Source organism: Ictidomys tridecemlineatus, chromosome 4 (assembly GCF_052094955.1).
Source record: "Ictidomys tridecemlineatus isolate mIctTri1 chromosome 4, mIctTri1.hap1, whole genome shotgun sequence".
In the NCBI taxonomy this organism is placed as follows: Eukaryota; Metazoa; Chordata; class Mammalia; order Rodentia; family Sciuridae; genus Ictidomys; species Ictidomys tridecemlineatus.
This window is the reverse complement of record NC_135480.1, coordinates 183,395,590-183,416,874: the sequence shown is the minus strand read 5'-3', so window position 1 is coordinate 183,416,874 and position 21,285 is coordinate 183,395,590. Positions and strand designations below refer to the sequence as shown.

Here is a 21,285-nt window from a genome sequence, read left to right as displayed (position 1 = left end):
CATTTGGTTCCCAAGACAAACTACAGTTAGAAGTCCTATCTTTTTCCATTCTGAAGAGGAACTTAGATTCAAAACACTGAGAGGTTTTTGCAAACCTACTTTAAGACCTGATTTGAACATCACCATCCTCACCTGGGTTCACACTTCCCTTCCAACACTGAGTTAAAATTAGTTATCCCCTTTTTGCCCGGCTGTACTTTTCATGTCCTGTATTTAGTATTTTTTAAAATTATAGTTAACATTTATTTGTCTTTCTTTTGCACGCATGCTTCTCTAAAGAAGGTCTTTGACTCACTCTCCCCTGTCCTTAATCATTCCCAGTTATACGGAAGGGGTTTAATAATAAGTGGTGACTTGCACAAATGCAACAGGGAATGGAACCTCATGCTTATTTCCTGTTTTCTTAAAGTTTTTTGAGTTGATGGGATAACCACTGAAAAGCATTAGCAATAAAAATTATAGGACAAATAACTGTAGTTTAAGCTAGGTTTATGATAGATAAAGTTTAGTGTGTATTTAAATTATTTAGGCAAGATTACTTCTTGTAGAACAAACAATTCTGTTTTGCTCAGTTTCATTTCCCTTTTGGAGGCAGCTGTGATTTGAGCAAATGTGCTAGTCTGTGACATTCCACATTTAAATACTTTGAGTTGTACATTGATTTATTTTTATGGAGAAGAAGGAGATAACTCACCAAGTAATTCAGAGATTTAAGCACTTTTTTAAAAAACAAAATAACCTGGTGTGCATCAGATCTATTCCTTTATACTTTTGTTTTTGTTTCTGTTTTTGGTGTCTGCTGAAATGTGCAATGTTTTCTATGCCAAATACAACTTCCAAGAAGCATTTGGAAGTCAAAGCATTTTATCTGGCTAGTCTTAAAATCAAGATGTTTTATGATAACTGGTATTTATTATATGCCATTTTCTAGGTAGAATTTGCTGTTAGTGATCCATTTATAAAATACTCTTTTGAGGCTATCTTTAGAATATTTATTTAGTTCTTTCTAAACAAGAAAATAGATATATTGTTTCAGGGCATCTTGAACTACAGCGCAGATATTATGAAAATGAGCATGGATATTACACTCAAATTAACATATATTGGAATTCTGGTGCTATCAGTGAATATATGCATTAGGCACGTTGCCAGTTTCTCTTTACCTCATAATACATGTTTAACCTGTTAAATATGTATTTTGTGTGTGTGTGTGTGTGCAGGGGGCGGGGTGCACGTTTATACAGTGTTAAGCATATGATATGATGCTTGGAATATTGCTATTCATTTTATACTGATTTTTTAAAAACTTGATTTTTTAGTTTACTTCCACCTCAGACTGTTTTATTGCATGTTACTTGCATTGATATCTCACACATGGAAAAAGTAGATGATAATTATTGAATTAGGTTTTAATCTTACTAATGGTTATCATTTTTGGGGACAGGGGCTCCTTAGATAATTTCCTTAGGGTGTGTTGAAATTTATGGATTCTCTCTTAAGAAGAAACATGCCTGGGCTCATATACGCCAGATTCTATGTTTAATTACAGTATATTCAGAAACTACTCCAAAATCACTAAGAAACCATGAGGCCCTGGGAAAGTCATTTTACTTTTCTGAGATTTAGATTGTGGGCCTATGATAGGAAACTTCATGACTTTTAAAAAGCCCTTCAAGCTTTTAGGTCCTCTGACTCCAGGCCTGTACATAGGAGAAGGGACAGTCTTTTGAATTTGGACACCCAGAGATGTGCTCTAAGGGACATATTCAACATTATTGTAATGCCTCGTGTGATTTGGAGTGGTGGGGAAAAGCACCCCAGAAATGCTTCAGAGCATTTCTGAGGAAGTGAGGATGAAAGAAAGGAAAACAATGGAAGAGGAAGGTGGAGGAGAGAAAGCTGTTGAATTTGCCTATTTATCCATATTGAGGGGACAGAGAGTTGGATCAAAGACCCAGAATGAGGTTCCTATCTGAAATGCAAAGGAAGAAAATTGGTTCAGTTTTAATAAATTTCAATAGAGCAAACTTGGTTGAATGAAGACTCTTGTTTTCCCTCTGATTGACCATTTGGAAAAACCCCTCCGAAAGAAAGTATGTTTCCATCTTGGACAGCTCCAATTTGGGCATAGGTTTTGCTTTTTATACTTAAGCCAGGTCAAAGGAAAAAAATAAAAGACTGCTAAGACTCATTCAGCCTCCAAGAATATAGCACGGGTGCTTGTGCTGGATGAGAATTGGGCTAACTTTATAGGGGTATTTCTAAAGAGCTTGGAAGAACTTCATTGTGAGTAGGTGGATAAGACCCATTACTTCCTAAAATATTTCCTGAATTTGTTGCTTCAGAAATCATATTAGGACTGGAAGGAAGAACAAAAGGTTCTTGACAGGGTTAGGGGATAGGGAAAGGAGCTGCTAAGAGGTTGCTTGGGTGTCGAATCCTTGCTTGTTCTAGTTTTGCAAAGTTCCTTTTGGGGACCAGGTTTGGAATAATTTATTTTTATTTTTTATTTTTATTTTTTCTCCACAAGTCAAACTAAGCTTATTTTCTTAAAGAAACGAGTCTCTGGAGGTGGCATTTTTGAAATCGATTGGATCTGGTATTTAGATGATCCAGATTTGACATAAAGGCAATACTGATGAAAGCAGCATTATTGGGAATGCAGAGAGAAAGCAAAGGCCCAAACTGATGAGCTCAGATGACCCGCAGACCTTTCTTCACTTTCAGACACAGGGCATTGGGATGGAGGTGGCAGTTTACTTTAGCTGGGGTGTGGTTTGATCTCTGCTGCTGGGAAAAGGATGTAAGAGGAATTACACGATTGACAGTCACAACAATAACTACAAAATATTTACATATTTTGAAATTAAATGTGCTAATATCCAAACAGTATTGTTAAACTGAAATTCATTTGTTCAGCAAATATTTATTAAACACCATGTACCCATATAAAATACTAGGCTCTGAACAAATGTCAAGATGGGTAAGGATCTGTCACTGTAAATGACTTCTTTAGCTTGGCATTCAAGGCTCTTTAAAACAAGCTTCGGATCTATTTTGACAGCTTTGTCCCAGATTATAAGAGGTGTATTAGAAGGAACTACCTGGTGAGTGACTGACATATTGTATTGCTCAGTAACTGTTAACTGAATCTCCCTCTACAGTTTTTATCTTTTCTCTGACTTTTGCTTTGAGAACTTCTCCCTCTTTGTTGTTCTAGAATCTCCATCTTTCCTGTTTGCCTTTGTTTTCACTGTGTCCTAAAGTCATATATTTGCCTACTGAAATTTGACCCATCAACCATACCACGGCTAATGAAAGCCCACTGTGAGCTGGGGCTTCCTGCACATCATCTTTTTATCTCATTTAATATTCACCCGGGACAAGTAGCATTCAAGGTGGCACAAGTGATTTAAATTGGCTTACATTTTTGTAATCATCAATATATTTTAAAAATTAACATTCCATTAAGCCTACAATTTAAAAATTGTTGTCATAAATAGAAGGTAATTTAAAAATAATTAGAATGAAATTGAATTACTTTTGTTGAGGTCTGTCTATAAAATATTGCTTTCCAAAAGCACTAATTGACTCAGAAACTTGCTCTCATTTTCTTAAAAAGGGAAATTGTCAAGAAAAAAGAGGTGCCAAAGAAAAGACTAAACAAAAACCATCTCCTTTATGTAATCAAGTTTTGAGCTAAAGAAGTGCGAAGCAACAATATTTTCCCATTTTGTGATTCAATGTTTAGTACTGTGCTTGTCCACCTTCACTCTGCAGGTCGGCTGTGCTCACATGATAATAGCTTCTGTGTGCTGTACTTACTCTGTTCCAGGAACTGGATACCCCTCTGAGTATCACTTTAATCTGTCTTGTGTGACTCTGTCACATTTGAGGCAACGTTGAGGTTGTCTGTTTTAGTCCCATTTTCCACATGATACACCTGACAGAGAGAAGTTCATGGTTCCTGTATCTGGCTAATGGCAGAGCTAGGGATTCAAACTCAAGTCTTGCTGACTCCTGAGTTTGTACTGTTTAACTTGCTGCATTTGTGTTAGTTTTCTATCACTATGACAAAATACCAGAGACAATCTACTTGTAAAGAGAGAAGATTGTCTCTCTTTGTGGCTCACTGTTTTGTGGATCCAAGTACCTCAATTGGCCCTGTGGCAAGGCAACACATCATGGTGATAGTGGCAAATAAAATCACTCACCTCATGGCTAGGGAGCAAAAGAGAAAGAGGAAGTCTCTTAAGTCTTTTGTGTCTTTAGTCCAGGCTTCTTTCTACTGTACCCATAGAGTATTCTTTACAGTGCCATGTAGGAGAGGAAAAAGAATTTGTATCTATAAATCCTGTCCTTTTCAGCTTAATTTGACACTGAAATCTTAAATATCAGGCTGGTCTCATTTTTTTTTTTATTCTATCTGTTAGGCCAATTTGAATGAGAAGGGAATATTTGTAGAAATCCCGAATGTTGAGAATTTCCAGGCACTGTTTCTTTATGCAAAAGTATAAAATCCTGTGCTAATTTTGCCTGGTTAAGAGTAGTTGTGATTTGAGGATATATATATATATATATATATATATATATATTATACACACACACATGTGTATGTATGTATGTATAATAATTTTGATGACTGTGTTAATTGTAGTAAAGGACCTTGAGTTCAAAATAAAGAAAACTTTTGGTCAAGTAGTATTTATTTAGTTGTCAGTCTTGCTGCAGAATTTGCAAATTTAATGGAATTAGTGTCATTTTCCAGTTTATAGTGCCAGTAACATTTCACATGGTCACAGCATGGCTTTCTCCTCTGGGGAGCAAATGGAGGGTTGTCTGACACTTGGTTCAAATGGCTTCCATTAAGGGGAGTAGATTGCCCCAGGAGCCTGCAGAGAGGAACAGAGTTCTTGTCCTCAGGCGGAGCTGCATCTGGGGAAGTTGGCTGTCTCTCATGAAGTAGACACTTAGCACACTGTTACTTAAATGCCACCATAAAACCACAGTTGAAAAACAGGAGACTAGCAGAAGTTCCGCCTAATAATTTAGTTCCATTTTTCCTTGAGTACATTTTCTTTGATATATGGAATATTTGACTTGTGAAAATCTTAACCACATTGGCACTTTTTACAAGGCATAAACAGAATCTTTGATAATACTGGAGTAATACAGGTGTATTTCCTTTTGTGGGATCCTCCCAGATCTCAAATAATAGTGTTCATGTTGCAAATTCTTTTTTAAAAGCCTTTTAAGTTCTTGTTTTTCACAAGTAGAATGTGGATTTAAACTTATGATCTGATTCCTCTTTCTTCTCTTAATTTAGTGAGGCTGCCAACAAAGTGGCTTGTTTTGGTTTACTTTGGAGGAGGACTTCAGTTATTAGGCTTGGAGGGCAGGACCTGTTCCTCTGTGCCCTGTCTGGCACCTTGATGAAATCCTCACTTATCTCGTCAGTTGGCTCTCACTGGACTGTGAAAACAGAGGTGCCTGGGACACATGACATTCTGCACTGCTTCAAGAGCTGGCTGGTGAAAGAACCTTCTGGAGAAGGGTCCTGGTAGTGGTCACTCACTCTCTGAGCTAGAACTAGATGTGAGCCTGGAGATTAGATGACTCAGTTTGGCCAAAGTGGAGGGAATGAAGTATTATTCTGGAAAAATCTTATACAGGTGTCGACAGCTTTTGAGTGAGTTCTTGACTTGAGCCTGTGGGTTTAGAGTTCAAGCTCTTGGAGCAAGACTGAAAGTCTTGTATTTTAGGATGAGCACCTAGGGAAGGGGTCTCTGTCCGATGTCATGTTCACAAGGGTTCCAGAGCTTCTGCCTGGCCAATTCCATATTCTCTCTTATTCTTACAAAGTTAATGGAGATGAATGACTTTCCCAACAAACTACAGACACTTTGAGGGAAATTGAATGAAATGTTCTTCTGTTTAAACTTGCTTCTTTGAACACAACTGGAAATATTTCGTGGTTTTGGGTACCTGAACCTTTTCTTTCAGTGAAATTTCTGGTTTGTTACTGTAGTAAATCTACCTTGACTGTTTTCTTATCCCTGAGGTTTTTTTTCCCCAAGGGCCTCATTCTACAAATGTTTAGGCAGCAACAGGTCATCCTTGGGCTCAGGATGGCAGAGAATAACATATGGAGACACAGTAGCTTGCTGCATGCAGCTTATAATTTAGTAGGGCCCATCTGATAATTTGATCTATTGAAGATTATTACAGATATCTTTTTAAAAAGGTGTAAGAGTTATAAGGCTCAGATTTCTAATATAAGGAGTGGAAAACTGAAGTATTTGCTGAAGATTTGGAGGAAAGCAGCTGTGGGTTAGGATAACAGGAGCTGAGGGCTGGGTTGTGGCTCAGAGGTAGAGCCCTCGCCTAGCAGGCATGAGGCACCAGGTTCCATCCTCAGGACCACATACAAATAAAATAAAGGTATTGTGTCTACCTATAACTAAAAACAAATAGGTAAATATTTAAAAAAAAAAAGCAGGAGCTGAAAGCCATGAAAGTGTGGAGAAAACCGTACAGGTGAGTGGGGACCCCTGAAAGGGAATTTTATGGTAAAACAATGGCCAAAAGTGATTCCAGGATACCCAGATAACACTGTCACTTCTTCCAGTGAGCTGGCTGGGCATTGGAGAAAGCTCCAATTTGCTCTGGAAAGGCCTTTAAGGGAAATAATATCCTGTGAAGACAAAGAAGAGAGATTCCTTTACTTAATGCCCCACCCTCGCTGGGCCCCACCCTGGATGACAGCTTCACTCTGCAGGTCGGCCTTTCTCATCACGGTAATAGCTACTGTGTGCTGTACCCACTCTGTTCCAGGAACTGGATAAATGCTTTATACATTATTAGCTCTACTTTATGGAGAGGATACAGGGACTCAGAGTCGCTAGGCCCAGAGCCAGTGAATAGGAGTGTCGGGATTCAAAAGTAGTTTCTCTGACTCCAGAACTGCCTTTCTTCCTACTGGACCAGTTGATTCAGGAAAACAGAAGAGTTAAGGATTGGGGGAGCTTGCTGCATAGCAGAATAAATCCAAAGGAAAGGAAAGAGTGAAAGATTTGGGTTTTCCTATCCCTCATATCTTTGAGCATTTTTTATAAATATACACTCTTTAGGCTTGGGGAATGCTGGATGTCTGAAGACCTTTCAGAGATTAAGCCAAACAAATAATTTTTGCTGAAAATCATTTTCCTAAAATCCTCTTGGAAAACCATACAACAGGGAATATTAACCCATCAAGTCTTTCTGCAGCTCACAGATTGCTGCGTGGGGCTTGTTTGCCGGTGTTTCTATAGCTCATGGTGTTTGTAAATGCGAGAGTCCCTGTTCTTTAGATTGCCTTTATTCTGGCATTATCATTATGGTTGGAAAATGTGATTTTTTTTCTTATGACCTTAAATGCTGATAGTTGTTTCTTTTCTAAGAGAAAGTTTCATTTTCTTACGTGCTACATAGACTCACCAGAGAAAAAGCAAATAGTTGTTTTGTTTGCTGAAATCTTCCTTTGAAGGTTGCTCTTAATGGAAACTAGTAGGGGAAAAGGGGCTCTCTTAAAAATTCTCCATAATTCTACTACAATGAAACAAGGATGTGGGTTTAAAACAGGTCTTCTTCCACAAAGCCTGACTCTTCAAAGATTTGTAGGTCCTAAGACCATTTAGCTGGTAGCATCTGGGTTTTTGAGAGTAATGCATAGAATCATTGGTTGTCTAACTGTCAATGACATGATAGAAATAGCTTTAAACTTTCAAGATCTCCTTTAAAACAGAATTGTTGATAACGTGAGAAATTATGCCTCTCAAGCACTAGTTACAGCCGGGCATGGTGACACATGCCTGTAATCCCAGCAACCTGAAAGGCTGAGGCAGGAGGATTGCAATTTCTAGGTTAGCTCCAGCTGTCTCAAAATAAACAAATAAATAAATAAATAAAAGGGCTGGAGATATAGCTCAGCGGTAAAGTGCCCTGGGATCAATCTCCAGTACCCCCCCCAAAGAAAGGCTAGTTATAGATTTATGCACTGTTCTTGGATTTCTTCTTTCATTTTTTGTATATTCACTTCATAGACACTTCATAGAAAATTGGTTATTAACAAATAATTTTGTCTGGAGATTTGTATATGTATTCCTGAGTGAAAGAAGGGTGTGCAGCTATCATATTTTATTGTTACTAATAATCAAGTATGCATGATGAATTTGGTACTTTTAACCCCCCCCCCACCTCATGTTACAGACAAATGGAATTAATATAATTCACTGGATCTATGTAGTTTTAAAATGGGCTGTGTGTTAGTAGAGCTTCTTCTAGAATGATGGAGTTCTTCTGGAATGGTAGAATGACTTCATTTTATCCTTGACATTTACCTTGGATGGTTTCTTAGCCCTTGTTTTCTCAAATTTGAGTATTAAAATTACAATTTGGGGACACAATTTCAGGGGGACTGAGTATCAACCCTTTATACCATGGCCCTTTGGTAGCTCTCTTTTTAATCCAGGGTGATGTCATTGGAATTGAGGGTCCATGAGATGGTTGTAGAGTTTACAGGGTGTGCATGTGTGTGTGTGTGTGTGTGTGTGTGTGTGTGTGTGTGTGTGTGTGTGTGTGTGTTTGTGTAGGGGTGCAATTTTAGGGGCACTAGCAAGTATGGCTTTAAAGACAGAGAGCCCATTAGCTTCTGGAGGCCAGAAGAGTTAAATAGAGGCAGTCAAAGTAGCCTAAGGCTTGCTAAAGCTGAAGGGTTAGCCTGGGAGAAATCAGGGATGTCTCAGAATCCTCTCCTTCCTCCTTGGCAGCCACATTCTGTCTTCAATCATGGGTGCTGAGCCTGTTTGAGCCAGATCTTCTGGCCTTTAGTAACCTCATTAGGCTTTTCCCTGAAGATGGCTACTGATCCAGAGATGGCCAGTCAGAGAGGCAATTAGAGAACAGGCCTTTTCCAAAGCAGGCATGCTCTGCTGGGCTTACAAGTTTCATATCCTAATATTACAGGACCTTGAACATCTCTCTGGAGCCTAGGCACATGATTCACATCTGTGATTCTTGCTTTTGCATCAACATTTCATAAATAGAGCCTTAGCACCGACATCTTTCTGTTCATATGTAATGTCATTTACATTAAACTCTTGCTTTGTCCATTGTTTATTAACATAAAACATCTAGAACACTATAAATATGTACACTCTTTGTCCATTTCTTACCTCAAGTAAGAAAAGGATATTTATGAACAGTTTCATCAAGAGAGATACCGAGCTGTTGTCAGAAATTGCAACTTCTGTCTCACTTCTGGTAATGATGTGGAAACTTGTCTTAAAGCACAATATTCGCATATACATTTCTCTCTCTCTTTTTTACTTTTAGAGAAATAGCTATCAGATAATCACTGGTTTTGAAGAGTGAAAATTAACTGCTGCCTGCACATTCTGGATATGTGAACTGTTTGGATAGAACTCATAAGAGAAATGTGTTCAGAGAAATAAACAGTCATAGGAAAAATAGCTTGGTGGGAAGGAGTAGTGCGAGTCATTGAAAAAGTGATCTCCTGAGCTCCCTTGGAGCAGCTCTAAGTCACTTGCTTCTGGGTTCTTAGCTTCTCTACCTACATGACTGTGGGAGGGATGTGGTAGGATCGGGTCTCCAAAATCCCAAGGCCCTCCATCTACTAATACAGCAATCCGACAGAGTATCATCCTGGGAAAGGCCCTTCTCTCCTGCCCAGAGGGGGTGGCTTCTGTCTCCTTGGGACCTGACATTGATGTGGTTCCTGCCTGGAGATCTTGTTCCTGGGAACATGCCTGATTAAGGCACGCGTACTGACTGCCACCCTTCAAGAGGAGCTGGCCATTTCTTGCAAGAAAGAGCAAGACCAGATCAGCCTTTTGTCACATGTGAGGACGGCTTCTGGTAGCAGGGCAGTCCTGCACAAGTTCCCTTCCTCCTTTTCCATAGACAGACTGCATGCTCCAGAGGGTAGAGCTCACGGGAAGGAGTTCCTGTTTTTCTTTCTGCTGTGCCAAATTGGGGGAAAATAAATCCTCCTCCCACCTTGACTTTTTAACTCTTCCTTTCTTCTTTTTTAAGTTAAAAAAATTTTTTTTTAAACTCTTCTTTCGTCTCTCTTGGAACTGGACATGTCAAGTTCAAAAGGGAGAAATGTTTTGGTGAGAAAGGGAGGTGAGGAGAATAGCTTGGAGCCCAGGGTCATCATTTCTCCTGTCTTACCAAGCTTCTTGTGAGCTTTTATTATTATTGTTATTGTTTTTAAATTATTTTTATGTTTTATTTTTGAAATTTTTTCCTTTTGCAGCATCACTGGGCCTGACTGACATTCCAAGTTCTGGTCTAGGGAAAGTAAAAAGAATGTCTGATACTGGCTGTTACTTCAATGACCTCTTTGTGGGTAGCATATGACTGGGCCACTGTCATTTCATTATTCTCAAGATGCTTCCTCAGAGGAGTTATTTTCCTTTCCCTGTTATGCTCTGTGTCCTTCCTCTTCCTCCTCTTCACCCACTGTCTTGGCAACCTACAGTTATTGTCTACTTTCCATCTCCTCTGCTAGAACAGAGATCCCATGAAGGCTGGAAGCTTGCGTCTCTTGTTCCTTGCTGAATCTCTAGGGTCTTGCAAGCACCTGGCACATGATAGATGCTCGATAAATATTTGTTGTGGCTAATGGGAGCCTTTCCAGTTAAGGCTGCAGTTGTTTGTGGAATTAATAAGTAGTTATGAATGTTTATCTTCTTTTTCTTTTCTGAGGGGATCACACAATAATCAGGCTTTCTACTCTGCGGTTCTTAGATCTTCCAAGGTGTAATTTGACCTCTAGGGATGTTAATTATTATAATAGAAGGCAGATTTTTTTTGGTGTTGGGTTTATTGATATATAATTTACATACAGTAAAATTCACCCCTGTAAACTGTGCAGTGTGATGCATTTTCAAAGATGTTCTACCACCACTATTCTAATTGAGAACATTTCTATGCCCCTACACATTCAGTCCTCTTCCCCTGCCATAACCCCTGGCAACCATTGTCCTGATTTTCGTCTCTTTTGTTTTATCTTTTCCAGAATGCCAAATAAATGGCTTATTTCTCCTAGCATAAGGTAATTGAGATTTATGCATGATGTTGCATCTATCAGTAGTTGGTTCCTTTGTGTTGCTAAGTAGTATTCCATTTTTATTTGTCTCCTGTTGATGGACATTTGGATGGTTTGCAGTTTGGGGCTACTCTGTATAATACTTCTGTAAACATTTATATTTATGTCTTTGTGTGGACATATACTCTCATTTTTTGGAGGGTAAATACCTAAGCTGGGATCGGTGGGTGATGTCTTGAGTATATGTAAACCTTAAGAAACTGCCAAACTTCTTAAAGTGGCTCTTTCATCATATATTACCACAATCCATGTCCTGAGCTCCAATTACTCCACATATTCCCTAGCACTTTTTTAACTTTCAGTGGATATGTAGTGATATCTCAGTGTGTTTTTAACTTGCATTTCTCTGCAGTGTGTGATGTTATGCATCTTTGCTTATTGGGACGATTCTGTTTTTAGCAATCTTTGGTATTCTGCAGATATGAACAGCTTCAGAATATCAGTGGCATTTGAAGTGAAAATTTCAGAAAAACATTGGTCACGTTTGAGTAGTTACTTCTTCCGGATCCATGATGCCCCAAACAAGTTTGAGATATGGAAATTACCAAATTCTGGCCAGGAGTGACTGATGACAAGGCCTAGAGAGCCCGCCACTAGGACTTGAGTCTAAGGATTGGCAGAAACGGATTTCAGCGGTCCCTGTGGCTTTGGGAGGGTTGCTCAGGCCGTAGCTAAGCCTGATGTTTAAGGGAAGCAGATTTAGATTCAATTACAGTTTCCAGGATGCCCCAGGAGCCACCTGGCAAGCTCAGCAGTCCTTTGTGACCCTCTTCAGTGTGAGGTGGAAGCCTGCTGTACACAGAGCTTCCTCTCTGGGGACAATTTGTCTGAATCCGTTAGGAAAGCTTGTGAAATAAGTTGCCACAGGCCCGTGAATGTCACCACCCTTGAATGCTGAGACCCTATTTCTCATGTCTATCATTTTGTTAATTAATTAAGTCAACATCCCCTGAGTTTTGCCTGTATTGTCTTTGAAAACAGTCATGAAGGGACCGGGACCCAGAAGAGAAATACTCATATAAGGGAAAACAGAGGTCTCCCTGGGGCCACCTAGGAAGGGGAGGTGATCAGGAAAGGAAGCTGAGGAAGTGATGACGAAGTGGAGACCCAAGGTGGAGGAAGACTTAGCCAGGGTGACAGTGCTGGAGAAAGGACAAGAGAACACACCAGAGAATTCCCAGCAGTCCTTGAGTGTTCCACAGCCGGAGCCTGTGATTCAGAGCTCCAGGCATTGCTGAGCAGGTGGGGAATGGTGAGAGAGTAGGCTGGAGTCCCAGCCAGGAGGCCAGAGGTTGGTGAACCTTGTGGAGGATTGGACCTCATCCTCAGGGCGGTGAGGAGCTGGAAAGGATTGTGGAATGGCATATTTGGTTTGGTCAAAGAACTTAGGTGCTGTGGGTCAAAGGGATGGACGTGGGGCAAGACTGGAGGAAGGGAGGCCAGTAAAGTGGCTGTTGTGGTTCTCCAGGAGCAAGATGAGAGTGGCCTATTGACTGGTGATGATTGTGAAGTGGGATCCTTTCCAGCCAGTAACTGGAAATGTGTAGAAGGGCAGGAGTGAGCCTGCTATGCTTTGAAACATTGAGAAATCCAGTACATTACGTAGTACTGTCTTTTTTTTTTTTATGGTTTCTGGTTTTGTTTGTTCACTTCCTTGGAAAACTGATGTGGTAATGTCCCTTTGGCTTTGTTACCTGGGCAGAAGGGTTCAGGCATTGACAAACCCTTCTCTTTGGAGAGACTTGCTCCCAGCCTTGATCATTGTGTTCTGAGATGGGGGCGGAGGTGGGGGATTGTGTAGGAGGCCAGGAAATGCCAAGGTGGGCAGGAGGAATTGGGGCAGGAAGCCTGCCTGTTTGCACACAGTGAAGCCAGAGTAGAACTTTCTCCTGCTGCCCTGGGCTGCTTCTTGCTAACCATCCGTATGTCTCTTGAGGGTCTGTGGGGTCAGCACCGATGTTTGGAGACCTAAAAATGCAATTTTATATAAATGCCGTCCAAGAATCCCCCTCCTGGTTTTCCTTTCCTCCTTTTCTTATGAGCATTCTGGAGGTTCTTCTCTCCCTCTGAGCTTCTCCGTGCATAGTTGAGGGAAGGAAATTCTATACTTGGGTTCAGCCCTGGAGACCCTGGCTCTAGGCCACTCAGATTTCATCCTTCTTACTTGATCCCTCCTTCCTTTCCAGGAACTCACAATGGATTTTCTAGAAATAATAGAATGACCAGTTTGAACAGGTTGTAACCATTTATCTGGGTTATAATAAAACTGGGAAATATAAGTAGGAAGATGGGAACTCATATTTCTTTGGCAACTTAGGTTTTGCCTTGGACTGTTTTGGGAACTTATTTTATCTCATTTAGTCCTCGGATTGCCATGGCAGGCAGGTATTATCACCCCCTTCAGCAACCCTGAAGCCTTGGCCATGGACACATGCTTGGGAAACTGGGGCTAATTCTGCTTTCTGTTGGTTAGTTTTTCCTTTTTTAACCGCAAACTTTGTTCTAGATTCCTCAATGTTACCTTGGGGATCTGAAAAAGTTCCTGTAGTATATAAATCAACTAAGTGATTCCCTGAGAGAAGCTTTCTGCAGGAGAAAAATCTAGTTAATCATTTATTTTTTTTGGAAGTTCTGGAGTACAAACCCTGTCCTAATCCTTAGCCATTTACAAAACAAATTGGGATTATAAGCACGGTCCTCCCGATGCCTTTCTGGTTCTCATGCCACGAGTCCAGTTGACATCTTTAAACAGGGAACTGCAAACCAGTGTGATAGTTCTGGTTTAAGTCTTTCTCTTTGTGGCATGAGAAACTTTGGAGGTTTGTGTCTGTTAGCAGTTTGCTGAACAAATAATAAAGAAAAGAGAGATCTTGACTATCTCGAAAGAATTCCTGTTTTATTGGATTGCTAAAGAACGAAGTAGAATATCTTATGATAGGTCATCCTTTCTTCTCAGATACTGGAAATTTCCTCCAGTCTCTTTGCTTCCCTAGAAGATTTTAATCAGAGTCTTTGTAGGGTGGGGAACAAAGGATAATATTCTACTGCAGGGTGACCTTCGCACTGAGAGCTCCTCTGGATTCAAGGATTTTTGGTCCAGTTTTTGGTTTCTTATCCATAAATGGCTTCTACATCCTTAGCTCCTTTTGCTGTTGGTTCCTTAGGCCTCATGTCCCACCCTGTGCCACTAGAAGCCACAATCATCATTTATTTATTTATTTATTTATATCAATAAAGTTGGTTTCTGGTTGTGTTGAGGGTTCATGACTACCAAGGGCTGACAGGGTACGTCTTTAACCTGTGTGTGCCTCTCTCTCTCTCTCTCTCTCTCTCTCTCTCTCTCTCTCTCTCTCTCTCTCTCTCTTTCACTTTTCATTTTTTGCCTCTTTCTCAACTTTAACTTGAGCATCATTCCTGGGGATTATTTCAGCATTCAATAAATACAGCTGTTGGGTGGACAGCTGGAACACACAGAATCTCGTATCTCCAGTTTATGAGAACTCCTTGTCCCAGCGTGGTGAAACCCTTCTCCAAAGGAGGCAGCTGTGACACCTGACATGGAGTAGTCAGGCCGTGCGCCCAGGTGCAGGTTGAACAGGGCCAGAAGTGTGCATATGCCAGGGCCGTGGGAGCTTGTCAGTTTCACAGGTGCTGCGCTGTGTCTGCCTCAGCAGCCCTTGCTTCTCTGTGGGATGTTGTTTTCTTTCCACAGAGACGCAGCTCTCGGGTTGTCTTTATCACCCGGGAGCCAGATATTGTGGCATTTCTTTGGTGCTTATTCACAGTCATCAAAGTCACGTTGAGGCTTTCCAGACAGGGAAACTGCTTTATTGATGGTGCCATTTATCACTTGAAGGACCCAACTTTGTGGCCACATGAAAATTTTGTCTGCAGTGAGTTTTAGGAAATAGCATCATAGTCACGCCAGGCTTGAGGCAAAATTTATCAATGCTGCTGACACTTTATGTAAGGGGAGCTACTTTCTTACAGAAGGGAAACAGGCCTGGGATTCCAATGTGCCGTTTCTGTCCTCAGTGTTTTGATCATCTAAGTTTGCTCCCTTGAATCTGTTTTTCTAATGCATTTTTCATTCCCAAATGATCACACCAATGGAGTTCAAATGATTAGGACCATAATGATTAGCTCCCAGTCTGCTGCCAGAAAGCAGCAGTTTGAAGCCCTGTTTGCTGGAGTATCCTGAGGCTGGCTGGAGTCCAGGACACCGGACCATGAAGGAGCAGTTAGGACATAGACTTGGGTTTTGGCGGTCTCAGGTGAGAGGGCTGGAGCCGTGGCCCTCATTGGTGTATGACTTTGCATCAATAACTGACGGCTGTCTCCTCTTCTGCTTTATCTTTCAGTTAATGACCAGCCACAGCGTCTGCTGTGAGCTTCGGCCAGTGCCTCCAGGGCTCCTGAGCCACACACAGGTTGCTTTGGGTGCCGGCTGAGGTAACATGGCTTATTGGCCTCAGTTGAGGTTGCTGCTGTGGAAGAACCTCACTTTCAGAAGAAGACAAACAGTAAGTGTGGGTTTCTCTGCGGGGCTCTCTCATGCTTTCCTCCATAGCGGGTTAGGGGAGGGAGGGAAGGGAGTATTTTGGATTTCCAGAGAGATTGAATGAATCTGGCACTTGTGGACCCAGGACTCTGCGATCCTGATGTGGCCTTGTGGCTTGGCATAGAGGGAAGATTTGCAACCAGGCAGGAATATTGTCTTTGGTTTGTGCTAGCCCGGAGACCCATGAGTTCTGACTTCTGAAACCTAATAGATAACTGCCACTGGCCACCTCACACCAGTATTTCCTTTTGCTATAGCCCTGGGAGCTTTCTGGCTTTCTAAGAGCAACACATGGGCCCCTGTATTTCTGGGAATTGGGAGTGCAGTGAGATAATGGCACAGCTTTAGAGATCAATTCCTGGATATCTTGGTGTCAGACTGTGCTCTGTCCTTCCAACTTTGTAGGCCTGGAGGAATATGATAAGCAAGGCCTGTCTTATTTCTGTGGAGCATTCTATGCCTTTCACCTCCTAGATGGGTCAGTAATGCCTTGAGTAATCCTGAGGAGGTCATCTTTAATGCACAGTTGCTTGGTATTTTTCCAAAGGAACAGGAGGGCTAAAAGGCAGGGTGATCTCCCTGATGCTCAGGCATCAGTTCTTTGCTGTTTTATCTCTGGCTACCCCTCCTTAGTGATCCTATCTAGTCCTCCTGGCTTAGCTACATCTCTCTGTAGTTGGTTTCTAAATCTCTCTTTCCTGTTCTGCCTATTTCCAAGCCTGCATCCCCACTTCACTGTCTTAACGAAGCACAACTTATCTGGATCCAAAAAATGTTCATCTTTCAGAAACACAAATAGCAGTAAATAACCTTGGAGAGAATTTATTTCAGTGTTTCTCAAAGTAGAGTGATGCTTGGACCTTCCTTAAAAGAACAAAAAATGTCAGGATACCCTTTTGTTCAAGTAATTTTGATTTTAATGTTACTTAAGTATGCTCATATATATATAACTAGATATATATCTTTTATAGGCTATGATATAACTATATGACCCATGTGTATTTTTACAAATTAAATGCAAACAAAATTGCAAAAAAAATACAATTAAAATTTAACACAATAAATGTGATAAAACAACTGACTCTGCTTAGCTAAAATGCATATTATAAGCTGCAACATGAATATAGTAGTGGGTGGTACAGGACTGTTCCTTTTGAGTTTGGCAAGTCTGTATTTCTGTGTGCTAATTATTCAAATCTCTGTACATTTTCCTGCTTGAACAAGTTTCATTTGATGTCATTTGGTTCATTCCCATCATTCATAAATCGAGTTTTCATCTGTTCCTTTCTCAGTCCTCTACAGTAATACTGATGCCAACACAAACTCATGCATGAATATAAACTTGGGCTTTGAAGTCTTGTGCCAGCACTTGATTTTAAAGTAAGCATTCAGAAAATCCAGATATGTTTATCAGGATTTGTTTAGATGATCATTGAAATGAAAACACAAAATGTTTAAAATCCTTTCAGAGAACTCACGTATAATGCTTCCAAAGTATGCATACTGCTTTGAGCTTGAGAAACACTGATTTTGTCCAGCCTCTCATGTTACAAATGGGGAACCTGAATCCCAAGGTCACTAGTAAGAGAGCAGGGACTAGCTCTCTAAATGTATCCTCTCTGTTTTAGTCAAAATAGTAGTGAAACTTAATGCATAATATTAATATAAAAACAAACATAAGCATCCATGTTTCAGGCATGAAGTGGATTATTAACTGGATTATTCCTTTTAAGGCCTCATAAAGTGCTATTTTTTCTCATATTATAGCTGTCAGTTCTCATGTTATGAGGGATTTGATAGAGAGGTTAAGAGAGGTATTTGATAGACAGAGTTCCACATTGGTGACAAGGAACACAGGTAAGGTTCAAATCCAGATAATCTCATTCCAGAGTTGATATTCTACACCATTGTGCCATCATTATTTTAGTAATGATTAGTAGCATCATTATTTTTCTATCCTCCATAGAAAATCTTGAAGTTTCTGACTTCTTCTTTGCCTTAACTCCTGCCTCTTGCAGTTGTTCCCAGTCTCTGATATTTCCATTTTCTAGTAGGGTTGTCCTTATCTCTTCATTTCTTAGCTACTATGTGGTCCATGTTCCCCGCTTCTCTTCAACCTAGTGGCAGCCGCCTTCTTAGTGGGAAATTATCTTTGCCATGGTGTGTCCATTAGTGAGTCATGGAAAGGAATCATATTAACAGTGAAAGGGGGTTCAAGGACCGTCCAGTTCAAACTTGTGGTTTTACAGATGAGAAAGCTGAGGCACAGAGCATGGGAGGGATCCCCCCAGTCGTCAGATAGCACCTGAGCTAGGACCAGAGTCTGTGATTTTCTCATTCTGTCCATCACAGTTCTTTCCTTCTCTCTTCCAAATGCTTAGCAGCTGCCTAGCAGTGCCCAGCCTGGGAGAGGATTAAATGGCAGGAAAAAGGTTTTCTGTGCTTGACCAGGAAAGGAATTAGGGAAAAGAGTAGAACAGGATGTGGGCTGGATCCTCTCATCTGGGCCAGTCTACACTGGTTTTGAGCTTGTTTTGAGCTTTTTGCTCAGTATTACTTATGTCTTTACAAGGGTTGGGATTAGAGAGATAGGGAGGCTTAGTTAAAGGCAATTTGTGCAGAGTTCTTGTTGAAGAAGGAAGTAGGAACACGGTCCCCTGACACTAAAGGCCTTTTTTAGACGCTGTGCCATTACCTGCTAGTCTGTTTGAGTTACTTCTCTTCAAGATTTCTAAAGGAATGCCATTTTTGTTGAATCAGAAAGAAAGGTGGTTTGTTTTAAGTCACAGATGCTCAGATTGTCAGATGGGGCTGGAGCTGGAAAGATCTGACTTGCCTCTTGTATACTTGATGGAATTAGGGTTTGGAGGGATGGAGGGGTCCAGAGAGGATCCATCATGAAAGCAACAGAACTAATCTCCTGGTGGCCTCAGTTGGGTACAAATAATAAGGCTGGATCCTTCTCAGCAGGGTTTATTTTATCGGCATGAAAGGTTTTATATTCTTGAATCTGAGATTCTGACTGGTGGATACCTCTTAATCCTGGCTTGAGTTTCTACATTATATTGTGTAGACGTCGGAACCTGCTAAAGGTTTTGGTGCCACTTTGTTAGCTCACATAGTCAGAGCCAGCCCTGACTATGATACCTGCATGACCATGATATGACCATGATATCTGCATGATAGCTCTTGCCCACAATAAATGCCCATATTGCATGTTTCCTTGCTCCTGAGATCCAGGAATGCATATACTTGGTCCCAAAGCCCAGCACAGAACCTGGAACTTGGGACATAATTAATGAGAGTTTGCTGAATGAGCCGTCAATGTATTCCTGGTTTGTTAGTGTGGATCTTGAGGAGGTCAGGGGTCTGGGTCAGGGGTCTTGTTTGTTGCCTCCAGGAGGAAGAGAGAGAACAGGTCAAAGCCCAGAACTGAGCAGTACATCCCATTGCAACCTTGTTGAAAGGTGGCTTTGCCCTTCTTGGTGTCCTTGTTTGCTGATGTGTCCCAAGGACCCCTGTCCTGGGCCTTCATTGTGCAGACTCATGAGGACCATCAATCAGGGTTAGTTTTCCACTATTTCTGTTGGGCAAAGAGTTCACTGAATTGAGTTGCGAAAGTTGGGTGCAAAGCTCAGTTTGGGTTCAAAGTAACAGTTAGCTTGTGTGGGTGGCAGTCATTCAGTGCAAACAGGTTTTGGGACAGGAAGGGGGAGGGCCTTCAGAGCTTTTAGGCTCTTCATCTGGTGTTAGGCTGAGCCAGAGGCCAAGGTCTCCGTGGGACAGGTGGGACAGAGTGAGGGTGACCATGTGGCCTCTTTCCTTTTTCCTTTACCATCACTTTTTTTCTATTAGATCACTTTTTCAATCATGTGGCTAAGAAAATAGATAATTTTTTTATAACTTAGAAGTACTACTATTTAGTACTCTTTAATAATAAGGAATAAATTATCAATCAATAAATAAAACTCCTCCTTTCTGAGCCATTGGAGAATTTTACAGTGGATGAAAATTCTGTACCCCCTCCTGAATTCCAGTTTCACTGACACATTTTTTTCCCCTGACTTTAGTCTTAGCCCAGCTCCAGTGGCCATGATCTAAACTCACCTTAGCCACTGTGTGCCTCCGTGGTCATTTCTTCCAAGCTTTAGTTCTCTCTTCTATGGAATGAAGAAAATTAGAACAAATAGCTAATTGTTGTTTCATTTGGATAAATATTTATTTAGCATCTATTACTTTTGGGAGATTACACTGGGTATATATTGATAAACCAGATAGTCATGGTCCCTGTCCTTGCAGAACTCCCAGTTTAATGAGGGAGGCATATATGAAACACATTGCACAAAAATAAAAAAAATATATAATTATAAACTATGATAAGTGTTATGAAAGAAACAACCAAAGGATGGTACGGACAGGAGTAGGGACTTCAGTTAGAATGGAAGGTCATGACATTTAACTTAGATAGAGCCCTGAAATTTGAGCAGCAGTGTTGACCAATGATCAGGGGTTCTGAGATAAGAGGCCCTGCATTCCAGGCCAAGAGACTAGGGGTATATGTTCTTGGATCAAGGAACAAAAAGAAGCCAGTGGCACTGATGGAATGAAGGAAAACTGGCTGGGGATGGATGGAAAGAGGCAGGGCTAGATCCTACAATGCCTTGTAGCTGTGATTTTATGTTCACAAGGATTCTTTGATGGTGGGCTGTGATCTCTAGGATCAGTCTTGTGGTGCTTGACACTTAAGGAACTTGAATGAGGAGAGCCCCAGGGGGTAATTATAATCATTAATACATGTAAACCATTTTATGCTGTTTTCTTCTTTAGTTTAACAGTATTTAGTGTGTGTAATCCCATGTTTCCAAATAATCTTTATATTTATGATAAGGATTCCTGAGGGTAGGGTGTGTTTGGTGGTAGTGGAAGTGCTTTTATGCCTATTATGTCTCAGTTTTCACAGTGATGCTGAGAGCTGTGCATTGCAACTTCTGTTCCACAGGTGAAGAAAGTACTGTTAGTAAGTTAGTAGGGGAAAGGCTGGACCTTTGGCTCCAGCCATAGGATGACACCATTGATGTTCTTTACTAAGCCGTCCATGCAGTTTTCATTTTATAAGCTCAAACCCTATTGACAACATTTAATTTGCTCTCAGCATTTGCTGTTACAATTAAATTACTGTAAAGATTTTATATACTTAGACTTTTCTTACTTTTGTATTATTTCCTCAGGACTAGGATTACCGGGACAAAGGGAAATGGTCCTTGAAGTATAGGACCAGATGTCCTTCTAAAGGATAGACCCAATTTAAAAAGCCATTATCAATGTATCAGGCTCAGTAGTTCCAGGAGGGCAGCCTGGTTTTAAAAATTGTATTTCCCTCTAGCATTGATCTGATTTAATCTTTCAGATTTCACTTCAGTTTTCCACACCTCACTGAAACATACACGGTGTTAGGAATGGGTCTAAAATTAATTTTTCTTTACATTCACATAATGTTATCCCTGTAGCTTTTATAGCCTAGTTATTTTGGGGACATTCATAAGACCTTATG

General features: G+C 40.7%; 1 protein-coding gene across 2 annotated transcripts in view; it reads left to right on the top strand.

The window, feature by feature from the left end:
* The window catches only part of Abca1 (ATP binding cassette subfamily A member 1), a 134,313-nt gene that overhangs the window by 4,767 nt on the left and 108,261 nt on the right, over positions 1-21,285 (top strand). For both annotated transcript variants that reach the window (XM_021729402.3, XM_005329744.5), the window contains exon 2: positions 15,535-15,696. In XM_021729402.3, coding sequence (XP_021585077.1) covers positions 15,631-15,696 — 66 coding nt within the window. In that variant the 5' untranslated portion in view covers positions 15,535-15,630. The remainder of the gene's footprint in view (positions 1-15,534; positions 15,697-21,285) is intronic.